The sequence below is a fragment of the Rhinolophus hipposideros genome (assembly GCF_964194185.1).
Source record: "Rhinolophus hipposideros genome assembly, chromosome: 20".
NCBI classification, from domain to species: domain Eukaryota; kingdom Metazoa; phylum Chordata; class Mammalia; order Chiroptera; family Rhinolophidae; genus Rhinolophus; species Rhinolophus hipposideros.
The window spans coordinates 10,121,516-10,139,095 of record NC_138066.1 but is presented as its reverse complement, the minus strand read 5'-3'; the positions used below and the strand labels follow the sequence as shown (position 1 = coordinate 10,139,095).

General features: G+C 40.0%; 1 protein-coding gene across 12 annotated transcripts in view; it reads left to right on the top strand.

Annotated features, from left to right (window-relative positions):
* Positions 1–17,580, top strand: part of CNTROB (centrobin, centriole duplication and spindle assembly protein) — a 26,656-nt gene extending 9,076 nt beyond the window's left edge. For 4 of the 12 annotated variants that reach the window (XM_081028785.1, XM_081028784.1, XM_081028779.1 and 1 more), the window contains exons 9-20: positions 339–575; positions 884–1,030; positions 11,427–11,560; positions 12,173–12,298; positions 12,518–12,680; positions 13,584–13,842; positions 15,128–15,264; positions 15,544–15,607; positions 15,781–15,951; positions 16,077–16,209; positions 16,709–16,781; positions 17,015–17,580. In XM_081028785.1, coding sequence (XP_080884911.1) covers positions 339–575; positions 884–1,030; positions 11,427–11,560; positions 12,173–12,298; positions 12,518–12,680; positions 13,584–13,842; positions 15,128–15,264; positions 15,544–15,607; positions 15,781–15,951; positions 16,077–16,209; positions 16,709–16,781; positions 17,015–17,140 — 1,770 coding nt within the window. In that variant the 3' untranslated portion in view covers positions 17,141–17,580. Of the gene's footprint in view, positions 1–338; positions 576–883; positions 1,031–11,426; positions 11,561–12,172; positions 12,299–12,517; positions 12,681–13,583; positions 13,843–15,127; positions 15,265–15,510; positions 15,608–15,780; positions 15,952–16,028; positions 16,210–16,509; positions 16,670–16,708; positions 16,782–17,014 lie in introns of those variants that run through there. The other 8 variants (XM_081028783.1, XM_081028781.1, XM_081028780.1 and 5 more) reach the window with 6 other exon arrangements.

Sequence of the window (17,580 nt, the reverse complement as noted above, 5' to 3'; positions counted from 1 at the left end):
GTGCCAGACCCTATACTAAATGCTTTGCATACACTTTTTACATTAATCCTCATGAGGTAGACGCTAGTATCATGCCTGCCCATTTCACAGATAAGGAGGTGTGCCTAAGAATACCCAGTAAATGACAGAGCTGGGATTTAAACTGAGATTTGAACCCAAATCTACCTATTTCTGGAACAGAAGCTCTTGCCTACTATATTATAATCTTGTGGGCTTGTCAACTATTGTTATTTTTAATGGATATAATTCTCAGCGGGAAACGTTGTGTGGGGGACAAGGAGCAGATTGCTGGTGTCTTGAGGGCATGCTAAGGATTTGGTTTTCTCCTGGGGCTATAGGAAGAGGAAAGGCAAGCTCTGACCCTGAGCTTGGAGCTAGAACAGCAGCGGTGCCGGGCCCTGCAGGAAGAACTGGATGAGGTTCGCGCTGGGCAACTCAGTGAGCATCGACAGTTGGAGACACTTCAGGTCGCCTTAGAAGAAGAACGGCAGACCTGGGCCCAGCAAGAGCGCCAACTTAAGGAACGCTACCAGGCACTGCAGGAGGAGGGCCAGGCTCAGTTGGAAAGGGAGAAGGTAAAAGGAGAATTGGGGAATGGGGAACAGATGAAGGGAAACATAATTGAATTAGGTGGGATTTCAGAATATGGGGTGTAGGGAACTGAGATGGAGAATGAAGAACTGTATGTGGGAGAGTATAGGGCCAGCTGGAAGGGCTCGGGGCATCAAATACATGGAAGGCCAAAGAGCGACATTAAACAGAGATGAGGAACTAGGACAAATGTAAAGAGAAAGTAAGCTTGGGCTTTTAGGGAATTGGGGAATAGAGGTAACCAGGAAACAGGAAATTATGTATATACTTAAGTTTGATTACCCTTTCCCAGGGGAACATGCAGAGGGAGGTCCAGGCAGCCCGGGAGGCCCAGCAGCAGCTCGCATTGATGCAGTCTGAGGTGCGGAGGTTGGAAGGAGACCTGGATACAGCTCGGAGAGAGAGAGATGCCCTGCAACTGGAAATGAGCTTGGTGCAGGTCAGGAGGCAAAGGGTTCTTGAGGTTTTCTGTTTTTTGGTTAGAAGAAGTAGGTCTGAGGCAGTGATCTTCTAGGAATCATGGCAAACACTCTCAATTCTAAGTAGAATTTGTACTTTTAGGGCCTCTGTTTCTGTGTGTGAAATGTGTGTTAAGGGCAAATTAATGATTTTCTGAGAGCAAGTCAATCCGAGAGACTTTTTTCCTTATTAATGGTTGACTTAAGGAGATACCCAGTTTCTGGATTAGTGAGGCCGGTGTTTGTGCAGACACACTCGTTTCACCTAGCCCATTGAATTGGAGGACTGACCACCTGGACACTGGTTTATGATGGAGGGTCAAGGGTAAAGACGTTAGTGAACAATTCAGTAGCAATTTATAAGCGGCTATAATCCTTTGAACCAGTGCTAGATGTGTGTGTATGTGTTTGCGTATTCAATAAGCCTATTGAACAGCCCCTCTGTATAAGCTCTGTGCTAGGTCGTGGGAATAGTCCCCACCAACAAGGAGCTCACCAGCTAGATGGGGAGTTTGTCTAGGACTCTCATTTTTGAAGTAATATGATAAACGATAATTGAGGGTAAGGAGAACTACTGGTTACTCAGATGTCATTTTTAGTACGGTCTTCCCCAGCCACACTGAGTAAAATCTGCAATTTCTGACAATCCCTATTTCCCTTCCCTGTTTAGTTTTTCTCCTAATATACTACATAGTATATCTTTTAAAATCTTGTCGATTTTCTGTAAGATACATAAGGGCAAGGATTTTTGTCTATTCATTGTGGAATCCCAGAATAGTGCCTGGCTTTAGTGTTGTTCAAGTGCTCTGTTTCCTTATTGTTCTATCCATTATTGAAAGTGGGATATTGAAATATCCAACTATTGTAGAACTCTGTTTCTCCCTTCAATTCTGTCTGCTTTTTCTTCATATATTTGGGGGTTCTGTTAGGTACATACGGAGGTATGATTGAAAAATACAGTGAATGTTTAAATTAAAAAAATTATTACAGTAAAAGACACATTGCCATTAACCCCCCTCAAAATACTCCCCCTCACTTCGAACACACTCATCCCATCGTTCTTGCCACTTTCTGAAGCAGTTCTGGAAGTCCTCTTTCATGAGTGTCTTTAGTTGCACTGTCATGGCTGCCTCGATGTCCTGAAATCAATTCAAAACATTTACCTTTCGTGGTCATTTTGACTTTGAGGAAAAGCCAGAAGTCGCCTGGTGCCAGATCTGGTGAATAAGGTGGATGAGGACACACTAATGTTTTTATTTGACAGAAATTGCTGTACCAGAAGCTATGTGTGACAGGGATCCTTTCCGTTGTGATACCAAAGTATGGTGAATACTGCTGCCGAGTGCCATCCAATGGAAAGGCAGGGATCTTCAATATGGGAACCAGAGTGTTGAACCTTATTAACAGTGTGTGACAAATTTCAGCTTATTCGGTGTAGTCAGTTGGGTGTGACTACAGTTGAAAGTGTTTTAAAGTGTGCCATAAATCATCCTCCATCATGACAACGCTCCGTGTCAGACATCGCTTCTGGTACAGAAGTTTCTGGCAAATAAAAACATTACATTGTGTCTTCACAACACAGGATCTGGCACCGGGTGACTTCTGGCTCTTCCCCAAAGTCAAAATGATTCAGAACATCGAGGCAGCCACAACAGGGCCACTAAAGACACAAAAGAGGACTTCCAGAACTGCTTCAGAAAGTGACAAGAACTATGGGATAAGTGTGTTTGAAGCGAGGGGGAATATTTTGAGGGGGATTAAAGGCAATTTTTAAAAATTTAAACATTTCCCATATTGTTTGATTATACCTCGTATATGTTTATAATTGTTATATCTTCTTGATATAACCTTTTTTTGGCTTGAAATCTATTTTTTCTGATAGTAATATAGCATCCTTCTGCCCCCCAGCTCTCTTTTTGTAGTTATTTGCATGTACTATCTTTTTCATCTTTTTACTTTCAACCTGTTTGTGGCTTTGTATCTAAAGTGAGTCTCTTATAGAAAACATATAGATGGATCATGGATTGTTTGTTTTTTAAATCCATTCTGCCAATTTCTGCCTTTTAATTGGAGCATTTAACTTATTTACATTTAAAGTAATTGCTGATAAGGAAAGACTTACTTCTGCCATTTACTATTTATTTATTTTCTGTAACAGTCTTCTATGTTTTTGTTTCTTAGTTCCTCTATTACTGCCTTTTATTTTGTATTTCATTGATATTTTTGTAGTGTACCATTTTGATTCTCTTCTTTCCTTTTCTGCATATTTTTTAATAGTTACCTTGGGATTACAATTAATATCTTAAAGTATTAATAACCTAGTTTGAATAATACCAACTTTAGTTTCAATAGTATACAAAAACTCTGTTGCTATGTAACTCTATACCTTCCCCTTCATATTGTTGTTAAAGATTTATAATTACTATTTTATGTATTTAACTTTAAATCACACAGGAAAAAAGGAGTTAGTTACAAACCAAAAGTACAATAATACTGACCTTTATATATATCTATATAGTAACCTATACCCGTGTCTTTCTTTCTTTCTTTTTTCTTCTTTCTTTTTTTATTTTAGCTTTTACTTCCCTTGCCTTTGAGGTCAAATTCATAAAATCCTCTTTGAACCCAAGGTCCATAAGTTTAGTACTTATGTTTTCTTCTATGCATTTTATTGTTTCAGGTCTCATGTTTAGGGCTTTGATCCATTTTGAGTTAATTTTAGTACATGGTGACAGATAACAGTCTAGTTTCATTCTTTTGCATGTGGCTTTCCAATTCTCCCAGCACCATTTATTGAAGAGGCTGTCATGTCTCCTTTGTATATTTTTGGCTCCTTTGTCAAAAATTATCTGTCCATATTTATGTGGGTTTATTTCTGGGTTTTCAATTCTGTTCCATTGGTCTGTGTGTCTGTTCTGCCAATACCATACTGTTTTGATTATTGTTGCTCTGTAGTACAATCTTAAGTCAGGGTGTGTGATACCTCCAGCATTGTTCTTTTTTCTTAGGATTGCTTTGGCTCTTCGGGGTTTTTTGTAACCAGTTCCATACAAATCTGATAATTTTTTTGTTCTATTTCTTTAAAAAATGCCATTGGGATTTTGATGCGGATCACATTAAATCTGTATATTGCTTTGGGTAATATGGCCATTTTAACTATGTTGATTCTTCCAATCAATGAACAGGGAATGTCTTTCCATTTCTTTGTGTCTTCTTCAATTTCTTTTAAAAATGTCATAGTTTCCAATGTACCGTATCTTTATTTCTTCATATGGCTGCTTCAAGTTACTATCTAGTTTCGTGTAATTTCAGCCTGAAGGACTCCCTCTTGCATTTCTTGTAGGGAAGTTCTACTAGTAATAAATGCCCTTAGATTTTATTTATCTGGGAGTGTCTTAATTTTTCCTTCATTCTTGAAGGATCCCCCCCCCCCCCCCGATATAGAATTTTTAATTGACAGTTTTTCTTTCAGCACTATAAATATGTCATTCCACTACCTTCTGGCAGCCATGACTTCTTATGAGAAATCAGCTGTTAATCTCATTGAGCAGTTCTGGATGCTCTCTTATTGAGGTTCTCTTATAAATGACAAGTTGCTTTTGTCTTACTGCTTTCAAGACTCTTTGTATTTGGCTTTTGACAGGGTGATTATAATGTGTCTTAGTGTGGATCTCTTTGAGTTTATCCTGCTTAGAGTTCGTTGGAATTTCCAGGATATGTAGATTTACGTCTTTCATCACATTTGGGATGTTTTTGGCCATTGTTTCTTCAAATATTTTTTCTGTCCCTTTTTCTTGTCTATTGTCATCCCAGGACTTCCCGAATGAATAGATTGGTATGTTTGATAGTGTCCCTCAGGTCGCTCAGGTTCTGTTCGTTTTTCTTCATTTTTTTTTCTTGTTGCTCTGTGGACGGGCTAGTTTCAATTGCTTTGTCTTCGAGTTAACTGGCCCTTTCTTCTGCATGCTCAAATCTGCCTGCTAAAGTCTATTTTTAAAAAAACAGACTTCATTTTTTAGAGCAGTTTTAGGTTCATAGCCAAATTGAATGGAAGGTACAGACGTTTCCAGTATACCTCCTGCCCCCATAGATACATAGCTTCCTCCATTGTCAACATTCCCCACCAGAGTAGTACATTTGTTACAATTGATATACCTACATTGACTTATCATTACCACCCAGAGCCCATACATTAGAGTTCACTCTTGGTGTTGTATTGGTTTGGACAGATTTATAATGTATCCTTTTTTATAGTATCATGCTTAGTAGTGTAACTGCCCTAAAAATCCTTTATGCATCACCTATTCATCCCTTCCTCCTAAACCTGGCACCCACTGATCCTCAGTTTTGCCTTTTTCAGAATATCATATTGTTGGAATCATAAAGTATGTAGCTTTTTTCAGATTGGCTTCTTTCACTTACTGGATACCCATGTAAGCCATGTCTTTGCATGGTTTGATAGCTCATTTCTTTTTAGTGCTAAATAACATTTCATTTTCTGGATGTACCACAGTTTGGTTATCTGTTCACCTACTGAAGGACATCTTGGTTGTTTCCAAGTTTTAGCAATTATAAATAAAGCTGCTTTGAACATCCATGTGCAGTTTTTTGTGTGGACATAAGTTTTCAGCTCCTTTGTGTAAATAGTAAGGAGTATGATTTCTGGAGCATATGGTAAAAGTATGTTTAGTTTGATAAGAAACCCACAAGTCTTCCAAAGTGGCTGTACTACTTTGCACTCCCCCTAGCAATGGATGAGAATTCCTGTTGTTCCACATCCTCACCAACATTTGGCGGTGTGAGTGTTCTGGATTTGGGCCATTCTAATAGGTATGTAGTGGTATCTAGTGAATTTTTCATATCACTAATTGTGTTTTTCAGATCCAGAATGTGTATTTAGTTTCTTTTTATAATTTCTGTCTCTTTATTGGCATTCCCTATTTGTTTATACATCATTCTGATTTCCTTTGGTTTGTTATGCATGGTTTCCTTTAGCTCACTGAGCATATTTAAGACTCTTGATTTAATGTCTTTGACTAATAATTCAATGTCTGAGTTTCCAGAGGAATAGTTCCTGTCAAATTCTCTTTTTCCTTTGAATGAGTCAGATTTTCCCGTTTCTTTGTATGTTTTGTAATTTTTTGCTGAGAACCGGACTTTTTGAGTACTATTCTGTGGTAATTATGGAAATCATATTCTCTCCCTCCTCATGGATTTCATTTTATGGCAACAGCCATCCATTTGTGCGGTGATTTTTCCAAACTATTTTGTGCAAAGTCTGCATTTCTTGGTGTGTGTGTGATAACTGACATTTTTGTTCCATTATCTCTGTAATTAGACTGTGACCCGACAGAGATTTTCCTAAATGTCTGGACCCCCTACACACACACACACACACACACACACACACACACACACACACACACACACCAAAAAAAAGTACATGTCTTTGTAAATCTTCTGGTGCTGCCAGGGAGGCCTCGGCATCTCAAGAGGCCAAAAAGAGAGTCAGCTATCTGCTCTGGCTCCTCCGTATCACTTGTTTTTGGAGGATGAGGTCCTTACTGCTCGCCCTTGCTTCAGGCAGTCACTCTAGTAACATGGGCTGCCCTTCCCAAGGCTTCAGAGGGGCTGAGATATGGTAGAGGGTAGCTGGTTCATGCACCTGGCTCTTTTACCAAAGTTCAGCAGCCTCTCCCTTCATCAAGCACTCTCCTGGTTATTTTAAGTATCTGGTCAGGCTCTAAGGAACCCAAATAATTGATTCAGATAGTTTTTTCCCCAACTTAATGGTTGGTTAGTAGAAGGACCAACTCTTAAAGTTTCCTACTCTGCAATTTTCCGTGACATCACTCTATGGTTTATTATTATATTTTTTAAAAATAAAACACCGCCATAAAACATGAATATTGTTTTATAAAGTCAATATTCATTTAGCGGTATCTACATAATTACTCCTTTCTTTGTTTTTCCCTTCCTTGAACTCAGATCTTCCATCTGGAATCTTTTCTTGATGTCAGAATCTCTTTTTATTTATTTCTTTACTTATTTATTTATTTTAGTTTGGAAATGTCTTTATGTCACGTTCATTTTTGAAGGAATTCTTAGGTGGAGAATTCTAGATTGGCAGTTATTTCAACTTTGAAAATATTCTGGTTTTCATTATTACTGAGAAGTCAGCTGTCAGTTGACCACTTGCGTTCAAATCTTTGTCTTCTTAGATTTTCTCAGTTTTACTTGGATGTGCTTACTGTGGATTTTTTTGTTTTTATTAACCCTTTTTGGGATTCTTTAGGCTTCTTGAAATAGTGGAGTGGTGTGTTTAACCAGTTCTGGAAAATTCTCAGTCATTATCTCTGCATATTGCCTTTGCTCCGTTGTCTCTGCCATATCTTTCTGGAATCTAATTAAATATATGGTTGACCCTGTATCTCTGTTGCTTACACTCTGTTTTCTGATTTCCATCTTTTGTGTTTTTCCATCTTTTGTGCTCACTGGATAATTTTCTATCTTCCAGTTCACTAATTCTCTGTTTAACTTTGTCTAATCTACTGTTAACTGACCCATTTAGTTTTTAATTTTATGTATTCTTTTATTTTACAAAATACTATTACAAAATACTATTTTTAAATTTTCAAATCTTAATTTTCTACAGTTTCTTATTCTCTGATATTTTCTAGTTTGTCTTCGATTACTTGATTAAACACAGTTTTATTATCTGTAGATAATAATTCCAATATCTGAAATGTTCTAGGACATTTTTTCCTATTGGCTCTTGTTTTTGCTGGCTCCTGTGGAGTCTAGTTTCTTTGGGTCCTGGTTGTTTTTGACCATATGTTGAAGTCATCTTAAGATGGAGGCTTGCTTATTAATTTTAGCCTTCTTTTCTAAATTTCTTCATAATTATTAATTTAAGTGCATTCTACAACTTATCCTATATAGTATTTTTCTTATTTGGTTCTGATTAATAGTTAGCTTTTTATGTCATTGCTTTTGATCTCCTGGGTTTTTCCCAAACATACAAGGGTTTTATAATTGTTTTTATTATTGATTTATAGCTTACCTGCTTTGTGTATGTATGTATGATCTTTTAAAAAATTACTTACTTATGTATAATCCTACCCAACTTTCTGTTTTGAAATATTTCAAACTTAGATGTTGCATCATAGTATAATGAATACACTTAGATTCACCAATTTCACATTTTACTACATTTGTCTGTTATCTGTTGGTACCTCCCTCTGTCTATCCTCACCACCCTGTCCTTCTTTCTGCCTTCTCCACCTCTGATCATTGGAGAGTTTCTCGTGGATATCATGAGAGAATATGCTATTTTTATTATTTAAATTCTTCGAGACTTATTTCATATCTTAATATATGGCCAGTTTTTCTAAATGTTTCATGTGTGCTTGAAAATATTTATAGTGTTTGGGTGTACTTTTATATGTGTCTATTTGTATGTGTATCTGGTTTTTTAATTATGCTGTTTAAGCAATTATATCCTAATTTATTCTTTTTTCCTGTAAAATCTCACTTAATGTGGATTTGTCTCTTTCTCTTGTAGTCTATCAGTTTTGCTTTATACATTTTACAGCTATATTATTAGATGCATATAAATTTGAAAATTGCTGTATCTTTCCTGGTAATTGAATGTTTTATCCTTTCACAAAGTGACTCTGTCTCTTATAATGTTTTTTCCCTTGGGTCTGTTTTTGCTTAATATTAATAAAGCGATAAACTAGCCTTTTTTTTTAGAGAGTTTGCCTGGAGAATATTTTTCTGATCTTTTTACTTTCAACTTTTATGTATTTGTCTTTTAGCCAGGTCATTAAGTCCATTTACATTTATTTATTCATAGTTGGATCTGTGCCTTACTTTATATTTTATTTTGTTTTGTCTATTCAGTATTCAGTGTTCAGTGTTTTGTCTATTCAGTGTTACTTTATATTTTATTTTGTCTTGTCTATTCAGTGTCTATTCAGTGTTCAGTGATCTGTGCCTTACTTTATATTTTATTTTGTCTTGTCTATTCAGTGTTCATTTTTCTCTCCTTTCTTGTCATATTTTAGATTCATTACTTTTTTCTCATTTACACTTTTTTCTTCAACTAGTTTCAAAGTCATAAACTCAGTATCTGTTTGTTTGCTTGCTTGTTTAGGGGTTACTTTAGAAATAGTAACATGTATATTTAAATTATTGAAGTTTACTTATCAAAGGTAAATATCAAACACAAAAAAGGAGCCATCAATTCCCAGAGAACTTTAAAAAATATTTTAAAAATATAATAAAAGTTATCTGTAACACAAGTTCAAATAGTGAAAAGTGTTGGTTGCCTTCTCTTACCACACCACAGTGTGTGTCCTTCCAGAACCTTTTCATATATGAACATATGGGTTGGGCCTTAAAACAAAACAAAACAATGTGAACATGCTATGCCTTTGCTGCAACTTGTTTGTTTTTCAACCTAATAATATATCATGGACATCTTTCCACGTCAGTACATACAGATGTACATATTGTTTTTAAGGGTTATAAAATACTACTGTGAATAGATGAATTATAGTTTACTGAAGCATTTTCCTTTTGAAGAGAAATTAACATCAATATCAGTTTTTCACTATAAAAATAGTGCTGCAGTGAACATCATTGTACATAAATCTTTGGCTCCCCTTCTAAGGGACAGAGTCCTAAAAGTGGAATTGCTGGCTTAAAGGGAGTAGATATTAAATTTTTCCATTAAAGAATTTAGGTAACAAAATACCTACAGTAGTCAGAAACATAGAAACAGAAAGTAGAATGGTGGTTGCCAGGGCTGCGGGGAGGGGAAAATGGGGAGTTGTTATTCAGAGGGTGTAGAGTTTCAGTTTTACAAGATGAAAAAGTTCTAGAGATCTCCACAACAATGTGAATGTAGTTACACTACTCAACTGTACACTTAAAAATGGATTAAGAGGGTAAATTTTATGTTATGTGTTTCTTACCACAATTTAAAAAATTGTTTTAAACAATTTAGGATACTGCAAGAGTTTGCTATGATTGGGACCTATTTGGAAGAGATGAGGTAGATAGGTGATGGCAGATCATAAAGGGCTTTGTAAGCTATTTTAAGCAGCTAGAACTTTCTTCTTTAGGCAGTGGGGACATTTGAAGTGTTCCAAACAAGGGAATAAATTGAGCATGTTTGTATTTTAGAATATTCACTCAGGCACAAAGTGGGGGACCTACTGGGGCCAAAATAAGAGAGGGTGGAAGGTGGAATAGAGGCAGGGCGATCAATGAGACTTGAAATAATATTGAATTAACGTAGTAGTGAGTGGAGGGGTAAACTAGATGTTAAGACCAGTTGGAAGGGGAAAAGAATAATTTCAGGAGTAGTCAAGGATAACTCCTGGTCTCAAATAGCTTGGGTGTTTTAGTAGAGAGAATGGTGCCATTAACTAAGGCAAGAAATATAATAGGAATAAAAGATTTGAGGGTAAAAAACCAAATGAGCTCATTTTGGATGTGTTCTTTTTGAGGTGTATCCAAATAGAGCTATTCATTAGGTTATTGGGTATATGGGCTTAAAGCCTAGAAGAAAGGTCTAGGCTAAAGAGAAATTTAGAAAGTGTTTTAGGGTATAAACAGTAGCCAAAAAACATGACCTAAATGCCAAATGTTGATTATACACATATAAAAGCATCCGTGACCAGAGTGTTAATACATGGTCAGAAAAGGACTGAGGACAGAACTCAAGGAAGCAGTCAGCCTTTATGAGCAGTTGGAGGAAGAGCCATCAGCTGAGACAGAGAGCAGTCAGATAGAAAGAACGCCGAGGTGGTGGCATCATGGGAGCTAAGGGAAGTGGTTTTAAAAGGAAGGGTTGACAAAGGTGGCAGATGCTGTAACAGGATCACAGATGACTGAGAAATCGCCACTATTGGACTTAGAAACGAAATTCTTTGCCATGAAGTGCTAGTGGAAATAAGATTTCAGTGAGTTGAAAAAGGAATATCAGGTGAGGAAATGGAGATAGCAATAGAGATTGATTCTGCTTTAGGAGGGACACTGACATGTATTCAGTGTCTAGTGGGTTTCAGGTACAGTTACCTCAGACACATATGACAGATTTGATTGTTCCACCTAACATCTTTTGGTCAAAAAAGTATATTTTTTTTGCCAGGAGTCATTTTTGCTTTTGTGTACGTATAAGGTGTATGTCATGGTCTAATAAGGAAAGGGAGCTTCTTTCACTTTTTGTGGCAAACTTCTTGTTCTTCATCCCTTAGGCATGTGAGGAGAAATGTTGGCACATGGATTTTTTTGTCTGTATTATATCCTCCATTCTCTTTGAAACCCAAATAGACTTGAGCTATTACCCCACCTTCCTTACTCCAGGCCCGGTATGAAAGCCAGCGGATCCAGCTGGAGTCAGAGCTGGCTGTGCAGCTGGAACAGCAGGTGACAGAGCGGTTGGCGCAGGCTCAGGAGAACAGCCTGCGGCAAGCAAACTCCTTGAGGGAACATCACAGGTACTTGGAACTCACTGGATGCTGCTTCTCCTCAGACACACAGGTGTGGTTAGTGCCCTGCACATATGATCTTGGATCCCTTTACCATTTTCCAACATGCTGGCTCCCGTCAGCTAGGTCCCAAGTCTGTCCGTGGGATTGCTGCCTGCAGCTGCACATGGACAGCCAGAGTGCTTGGGAAGTTTCATCCCATAGGGAGTAGCTTTACCAATAACTGATGGGTGCAGGAATATATATTTTCAGCTCCCTTACCCCTGACTGGGACAATGCTGAGCTGTGACCTACCTACACCATTTCCAGGACTGCCCTGTGGGATTGCACCTCCTTCCCATCCCAGTCTCACTTTCCCTCACCCCTACTCCCCTGCCAGTTTTTTCTGGAAACATTTCTTAAATGAATCACTTTCCCATAAATCCTCATCTCAGTCTCTGCTTCTGGGGAACCCATCCTAAGACACCAGCTTTGCCCTTACCTTTTTCCTGAGCCCACCTGTGCCTTTCCCAGGCTGGCTGCCCATGGCTGTCTCTTTCACATGCATATGTTCTGGCTTTTTCTTATTCATTTACTTCTGTCTCCAGATTCAGTCCTCTTTTCTCACCTGTGTCCTCTTAGGAAGCAGCTGCAGGACCTAAATGGACAGCACCAGCAGGAATTGTCCGCTCAATTGGCTCAATTCAAGGTGGAAATGGCAGAACGAGAGGAAAGGCAGCAGCAGGTGGCTCAGGACTATGAGCTCAGGTACCAATTCTTGGCATATCCCTTTTAGGCCTCGGTCCCTTTCCTGTGAGTAGAGCCCAAAATGGGAATGGTGAAGAGGTGCCCCCTCCATACACCTTCTACATTGGCCCCAGCTCGTTTTAGAATTTCTGCTGTCTGCCATTCCATTCTGACTGCTCTTATTCTCCAAGTCTCTGCTTTCTCAAAGGTCCTACATAAGCTCTTCCATCTTTTCTTCAGACTGGCCCGGGAGCAAGCGCGAGTGCGGGAACTGCAGAGTGGGAACCAGCAGCTGGAGGAACAGCGGGCTGAGCTGGTAGAGAGACTCCAAGCCATGCTGCAGACCCATTGGGAGGAGGCAAACCAACTGCTGGGAACCTCTGCCCTGTCTTCTAACCCCCCAGTAGGCGTTGCCCTTTAAACTAAGCTGTTCAGAGTTGTGTTTAGATCCATTCTTGGGAAATCTAGCTTTCTCCCAAGGGAAGTCCTAAGTTCAGGTCCTTGGACCTGCATTAAAAAAAAAAAACCTGTGGACTTTCGCAAAGAATAACTGTCTCATCAAAAGAATTTTTTTCCAGGGCCATAGATCACCCAGACTGGCCCCGTTGTATTGGGCCTAAGTCTCTTCTCCCAGCTCAAACGGTGGTGAGGAAGACGTGGTACTAGTTTTGCCAAATGGCTGTTGAATTAATTATGATGTAAGGTCCAAAATTGTTGCCAAGTCCTGCCCTAGAGTAGAGTTGGGAATCTCACCCCTGGCCCTTCTTATGTTGACATCTCCTGCTTCCTTCTTTTAAATATGAAATTTTTATTATTAGCTAAAATGTTTTTTGGAATAGATAGGAATATGCACATGGTAAAAAAAAAAAAAAATCCAAACAGTTCAAAAAGGTACACAGTATCTCCATCCCATATCTGCATCTCAGTCTCCCGGTTCCCCTCCCCAGAACAACCACTGTGACTGGTGTCTTGAAAGTCCCCTTCCAAATGGTAGCCTGCTATACCCCATTGTATAATTTTTTTATTTAACTGAGTGCTTATTGGTGGAATTTAACATCATTTCCTGTATTTTGCTTCTACAAACAGCGCTGCAATAAATACCGTTAGTATATATCTTTGTGCAAGTGTATCTATAAAGTTTCTAGAAATGGAACTGTAAGGTGAAAAAATAAGCATTTTAAAAATTGATAGATATTATCAAATCTTCTTTTAAGGAAGTTCTAATTTGTAATCTTATTAAAGTGTCTGTACCATGTCTTGTCTCTTTAAATGCACTGAGCTTTGATCCTTTCTGTCTTGTACCCAGGTCCCTACCACTAGCCCCCCTAGCCCTGGGCCTCAGGAACCAGAAAAAGGGGAGAGGAGGATCTGGACTATGCCTCCCGTGGCTGTGGCCCTAAAGCCTGTATTGCAGAAGAGTCGGGAAGCAAGGGATGAGCTGTCGGGAGTGCCACCTGTTCTCTGCAGCCCCTCCCCAGATCTTAGCCTCCTATTGGACCCCAGTTTCCAGAGCCAGCATTCCTTCCAGCCCCTGGAGCCAAAGCCCGATCTCACTTTATCTTCAGGTAACTGGGAACATACATCACTGGGGCTCCCCTTACATGTGCTAATAGTTTCCCTCTTACCAAGCTTCTCTCCTGTCTGGGACTGGAGTATTTAGTTTCCCAGATGTCTTAGTGATCATAAGTTGCAAGGAGTAGAAGTCCAAATTGGTTTGAATAAAGGGAGTGAGAGCTCATGGAAATGTGATACAGCTGTACATAATGAGAACTGGAGTTTGGATCCAGGAGCATTATCAGGAACAGAGGCAGCTGCTCCTCCTCTCCTTGGGCCTGCATGGGCCCTTGACTCTGCCTCTCCCTGCACATCTGCTCCTTTCTCTTAGTAGACCAGCACTCTCTCTCACTCAAGGGTCTAGCTCTCATAACTTTGGCCTGCACGTGGGATTGACCAACTGTGACACTGACTCCAGCCAAGACTCTAGATAACCTTTCAGAGACATTGTGTCTCTGTTTCTTAGGGTCAGTTTAAAGAGAGGCAATCTGATGGGTTGGCAACCCATCCCTCAGATTGTCTAACCTTACGAGTGGTATCCACCCCTCGTTTAGTCATCTGAAACTTGGGTGGATGGGGGTGCTCTGTGTGTTCCAAACATGACCCCCCAGATTGAATTAAGAATGAGGGATAATTTATATCACAATTTTAAATATAAAAATTATGTAATAATAAAAAAGAATGAAGGCATTTCTGGTGAAGGGGCCAGAACATTAACCCTAACATTAACCCTAAGCCATTCTGAATATGAAGAAGTTTATGGTCGTATTGATTTATTTATTCAGAGTCTGAGTACCACAGATTCCCCTCTGTCAACATGTCTTAGAATTCAGCTATTTCGTCTCTCAGTCCTCTTTTACCTTTCCTTTTCCAGATAGTTAATCTTTCGTTATATTGTCCTTGCTGCAGTGTCCCTCTTAGACAGAGAGTGCCAAAAAAATGTATACACATTTTAAGAAATGAAAAAAACTATTACAATTGTAATATTCAATATATAACAATAACAGAAGATGAATACAAGTCACATTTGACTTCTGCAATTAAAAGAGGTGCTCGAAGTGGTTACCATCAGCGTCCAGACACTTCTGATTATGGCGAACTACTGCTTGAGCAACGTTAACCAAAGTGTCCACTTGTATACATTTTTTTGTCATCCCTGTTATTTAATAGGCCTCTTCTGAGCATTTGGTGAGTTGACTTGTGGAGGACCCCCACCACACACACACAACATACACATGCGTGCACGCACACAAACGCACACATTTCACTTTACACCTGGGGCCTTCTCCTCTGCAGTTGGGACCTTCCATCCCAATCATAGAGCAGAACGGCCGTTCCCTGAGGAAGATCCTGGATCCGAAGGGGATGGCTTCCTAAAGCAAGGGCTGCTGCCCCCTTCTCAGATGGAGGGCCTCAAGCATTTTTTGCACCAGGTAAGAGAGGACCCACTCATCTCACCTTATTTGCTTCTTCTCTTCCTCATTTCCTCTTTCTGCTCTAGGAGTCCAGGAATCTGGCTTCATCTCCCTTTTGGAATAATGCTTTGTCCCAACTTCTTACTTTCCCAGTCTGTCTTATTCCTGTCTCTTAAGTCCCTTCTGGAACTTAGGTGACCAACTCTAGCTCCTACTTCCCCAGCCTCTGCTTCCTACAGGTACCTTTGTCTCTTTCTTTATCAGTCCTCGGGGAACCTTACTATTTTGTTCCCCCAGCTTCTGGAGACAGTACCTCAGAGCAACGAGAACCCCTCTGTTGACCTGTTGCCCCCTAAGTCTGGTGAGTACCAACTCTGAAGAAGGTTGGGGCTGGGCCCGGACAAGATGGGAGGTTATCTGGGATGGATTTTTAGGAGCTGGCAAAGGTGATGAAGCTTAATGAAGGCCAAGTGGTAGGACCTTCTTGGCTCTTTAACCCATTTCCTGATTCTTTTATCTCTTTCTTTTTGCTAGGTCCCCTGACTGGCCAGTCTTGGGAGGAAGCCCCTCAAGTGCCACGCCTCCCACCCCCTGTCCATAAAACTAAAGTGCCCTTAGCCATGGCGTCTAGTCTTTTCCGAGTCCATGAGCTTCCCTCAACCCATTCACAGAGCAGTGTTCCCAGCAGTGGCTCCCCAGAGAGAGGTAAACAGGTCGTGGTTTACCAGGAGATAAAGAGGGAAGGTGTTGAGTGTGGAACTAAGGCCCTCTGGATTCTTTAGGGGAAAGAGGCCCTAAACTGATGACCATTACTGATGACCATTACTCAGGTAGAGATGGGCTCGCATCCTCAAGGCAGCTGATGGAGGTGTCTCAGCTGTTACGACTATACCAGGCCCGGGGCTGGGAGGCACTGCCTGCTGAGGATCTGCTGCTCTACCTGAAGAAGTCGGAACACAGCGGGTACCAGCCTGGGAGGGAAACTGGGGAGGATTAGGCAGATAGAATCTGGATTGTGGGCAGGGAAACGGATCAGGCAAGGAAGAGAGGGGTGTGTATGTTGATTACTGATACTCTTTTGTCTTTTTCTGGGAAAGAAAGTGTGGGTAATACGTAGATCAACAAGTCTCCTCCTCTTCCTGTTTCTCACTGCTCCCTCCCTTTCTTTTGTCTCTTCCCTTGTACTTTGTTTTTTTCTTCACTTCTAAAAAAAGTCTCTTCTGCATGTCTTTCTACCTTAGTTTTTTTCTCTTCACCCTGCAGCTCAGAACACTGAATCCTAAGATTGTGACTACTCAGTCTAACTCAGTATTTGATTCCACTAATGACTCCTCCTATCTGATCCCAGGTCTAGCTTGTTTATTCTTATTCTTAAGAAACAGAGTTGGGGATTGGTTCTATCTAGTGTTGGGGAGAGTGGGGGAATTACTCTGCCATCTTCACCCCTTGATTTGTGTGGCAGGATTGACAGCCGAGGGGATAATATCCCCAGAAGGAACACAGACCCCCGTTTGGGCGAGATCCCTCGGAAAGAGGTGAGGGAAAGCAGGGCAGGGCGAGGGGGATGGAAGGGCGCTCACTGACTCATTCCTCCAGCTCTGCACACTCCCTGACTGCTCTTTTCTCTATTGCCTTACCCCTCTGACTCCTGTTATCTCCCCCTTTGCCTAATGATTCTAGCCCTCTCCATGCACAGTACCTTTCCTCAGTGCGGGAGGGATGAGAGTCCACGATGCTGACACTCTCTTCTCTTGCCTTCAACTCTCAGATTCCCTCCCAGGCTCTCCCACGCCGCCTTGCCACAGCCCCTAAGACTGAAAAACCTCCAGCACGCAAGAAAAGTGGACACCCTGCCCCGAGTAGCATGAGGAGTCGGGGGGGAATCTGGAAATAAGCCCCTGGCCCTTTCTCCTTTTTGTTCTCTTATTACTATTTTAATAAATGCTCTATAGTCTTAGATGGTATTGAGTCTCTGACTCATAGGAATTTGGTAAATTGAGGTTTTGTAGGAAACTACGTAAAGAAACCTCATTTTATTCTGTATGAGTATGTTTTTTATATGTTATATTTTTCCATTTTATATTCTGTGGAAAAAGACATGAAGACGGTCTATGGCTAGGTCAGAGAGGTTTTAGTGAGCTAAAGTTTAATGTTTTAAGAGTAAAAATCTCAGAGTGATTAGCTCTGGTAGGTAGTGTAATTATGGATGATTTTTATTTTCTTTATACATTCCTGTATTTTCCAATTTTTCTAAAACTAAATTTTCTCAGTTTTCTAAGTATGTATTAATCATCAGACGAAAACAACTTTTAATAAAAGAGTAGGTTATTATAT